Below are 2503 nucleotides of genomic sequence, written 5' to 3'. Positions count from 1 at the left end.
GTGTCGTGTCGGTCTAGATTAGGTTGTTTATATTTTCATTTGGATTATTATTTTGTTGTTGACTACCCGTATGTTTGGGTTTTGAGATTTATCTTTGGGATATGATTTATTTGCTCATGGCATGTATATAATTGATCACTCTGATTTATATTCCACTGTAACTGTTGAGGTTTACATACATGTCTATCGGTTTTTGAATTTTGAATAAGACGTAATCTCTATTTCTTGAATAAATGTATTATTCGCATGTTTAATTGCTTTAATAGAAATAGGAGTGTTACATCCTACACCTCCGACCATACAAAGCCTCAAACGGAGCCATTCCGATACTAGAATGAAAACTGTTGTTGTAAGTAAACTCAATCAACGGCAAACATTCGGACCTTTAGCTTTCTCAGCTTTGTGAATTGCTGCCAGATGCCTCTTAAGAACTATAGCTTGTGTTCTTAGGCATTTTTGAATTATCTTGTCCAGCAACTCAACAGCATTCTTCTTCAGGCTCATCCATTGATCCTCATAGTGGATGGAAAGTATAGGAACTTTTCTAAGCATAATTAGTTCTTTTACTTCAACCCTGATCCTTAGCAGCTCATTATCGATAAATTCAGATTCTAGAATATTTTGTAATGGTTATTGGATGGTTATGGTTTGAGAAGAAGATGGTTGGTCAGAAGCTATTTGTTGGTTTTGGATAGTTGAATGTTCTGAATTTTGGGGTTGGTCAGAAGCAGTTTGTTGGGTTTCAGGATTAGTTGGGGGTTGGTTCTAAAGTTCAATATGAACTTCAGGTTCTTCTTCTATAACAGGGCTTGGTGGTTGTTGATTTTCTACAACAGTCTTTTCAGGGACTGTCTTAGAGGCTTTCTGTGGGGTTACACTCATCTCACCACCTAAGTGTTTTTCTAAGGAAAACAGGGTTGATGGAGAAGATGGTTCTGGTATGTCAGAAGAAGGGGTTTGAGATGATGATTGTTCTGGATATATAACATTGAGAGCTTGAATAACAGGTGGTTGAAGGGGATGATCAGCTGGCAGTTTCTTACAAACTTCAATTCTCCTTTCAGAGAGGCTGATTGTCCTTTCATCAATGTTAGAAGGTCCAAAAGAAGATTTTTGTGGTTGGTTGGAAGTTTTAGTTGTTTTGGATTTGGGGAGAGGCTTTTTATAGCGCTGACTCAGAGTAATATCATCTGAGTCAGTGGAAGATGATGATGAAGATGATGGGGAAGAACATGGAATCTGAATATTGATATGAGCTTTTGGATCAGATGAATTACCTGAGAGGAGAGCTTCTGATCTCACAGCTTCTGATGCAGACTCTGAAGCAGCCGCTTCTGATGTTCCCTTTCCTCTTGTCAAAGCCTCTTGTAGCAGACCAGTTGCTTCCTTAACTGTCTGTTCTTTAACCTCAGTAGAGAGAGCCAGGATCTCAGCAGCTTTCTCATCACTTAGAGGATTAGTCTCAACAATCCCTGCAGCTTTGAGCCTTTCATCTCTTTCCAGCTTGTACTGCTCAGCTAGCTGTTTCTTCTCAGCTATGGCATTATCAGCATAATCCTTGGCCATTCGCGCTAAAGCACGAGTGGCTACCATCATTGGTGACACTATTTCCAGAGGCTGTTTAGTCTTTTTCTTCTTAGGCTCTTCTTCTTCTTCTTCATTCATCCATTCTTCAGCACCTTCTTTGACAGTTTTCTGAAGATCTCTATCCCCTTTTGTTCTTTTCTTCTGAATGACTTCTTCACGAAGAGCAGAACCAGTGTCAGAAGCTGTGGAAGCTTCAGTCTTGGAAACTTTTGTTCTTTTGGGTTTGGGGGCTGGAGCATCTTCCTTTTCACTTATCTTGGTCCTTTTTCCCTTGACCTTGAGAGGTGCTCCTCCCATTTTGTCAGGAATTGATGCATAGATGATTATCTCACTAGTATTCTTGAAGTGAGCTGAAATAAAATGATATAGAACCTCATGATTATCCTCCTTTGAGATAGGGGGAAAATCCGTCATCAGGTCTCATTGAATTGTTTCTTCCTTCATATCCTTTTTGTGAGGATTGAATTTCTCAATTATGTTCATAGATTGAAGAGTTTTGCCATTGATAATTTTGCCAGTGACAGTTCCAAGCTCTTCATCTGAGGAGACTCCACAGTTCTTCAGATGCTTCAGCAACCTTCCATGAACAAAATTTTTAGAAAGGAATCTTCCAAAAGGAATCTGCCTTCTCCCACTCCTTTGGCTTTCCCTTATAGCCTAGCACATATGATGCAATATGTACTTTGGTAGATTTATCCTCTCAAAGGAAGCAAGGCAGTACAATATTACCTTGTGATCCAGAGAAGGATGATCAGTACCTCCTCCCTTCTGAAAAATGCATTCTGATAAAACCTTCAGAAGCATCCTGTGAATCGAAGACATTTTTGATGTTTTTATTTTAGCATTTCCATTGAACAAGACTCCAGTAATCTTGTCCTCCCACTGGCTTTTAACAGCATCCACCTGAAACAAGCCA

At 39.4% G+C, this 2503-nt stretch overlaps 1 protein-coding gene across 1 annotated transcript; it reads right to left on the bottom strand.

Moving 5' to 3' along the window:
- Window positions 1–765: 765 nt before the first annotated feature.
- Window positions 766–2001, bottom strand: LOC112422660 (uncharacterized protein DDB_G0284459-like). Its single transcript, XM_024785984.1, has one exon. The coding sequence runs from the start codon at window positions 1999–2001 to the stop codon at window positions 766–768; it is 1236 nt and encodes a 411-aa protein (XP_024641752.1).
- Between the last annotated feature and the right edge of the window lie 502 nt (window positions 2002–2503).

Source organism: Medicago truncatula, chromosome 4, assembly GCF_003473485.1.
Source record: "Medicago truncatula cultivar Jemalong A17 chromosome 4, MtrunA17r5.0-ANR, whole genome shotgun sequence".
NCBI classification, from domain to species: domain Eukaryota; kingdom Viridiplantae; phylum Streptophyta; class Magnoliopsida; order Fabales; family Fabaceae; genus Medicago; species Medicago truncatula.
Note: the sequence above shows the minus strand (reverse complement) of the source record. Positions and strands in the feature narration are given on the sequence as shown.

What these genes read in the sequence shown, in the direction of transcription:
- LOC112422660 (XM_024785984.1), bottom strand. Translation starts at nt 2,001, where the DNA reads ATGACGGATTTTCCCCCTATCTCAAAGGAGGATAATCATGAGGTTCTA.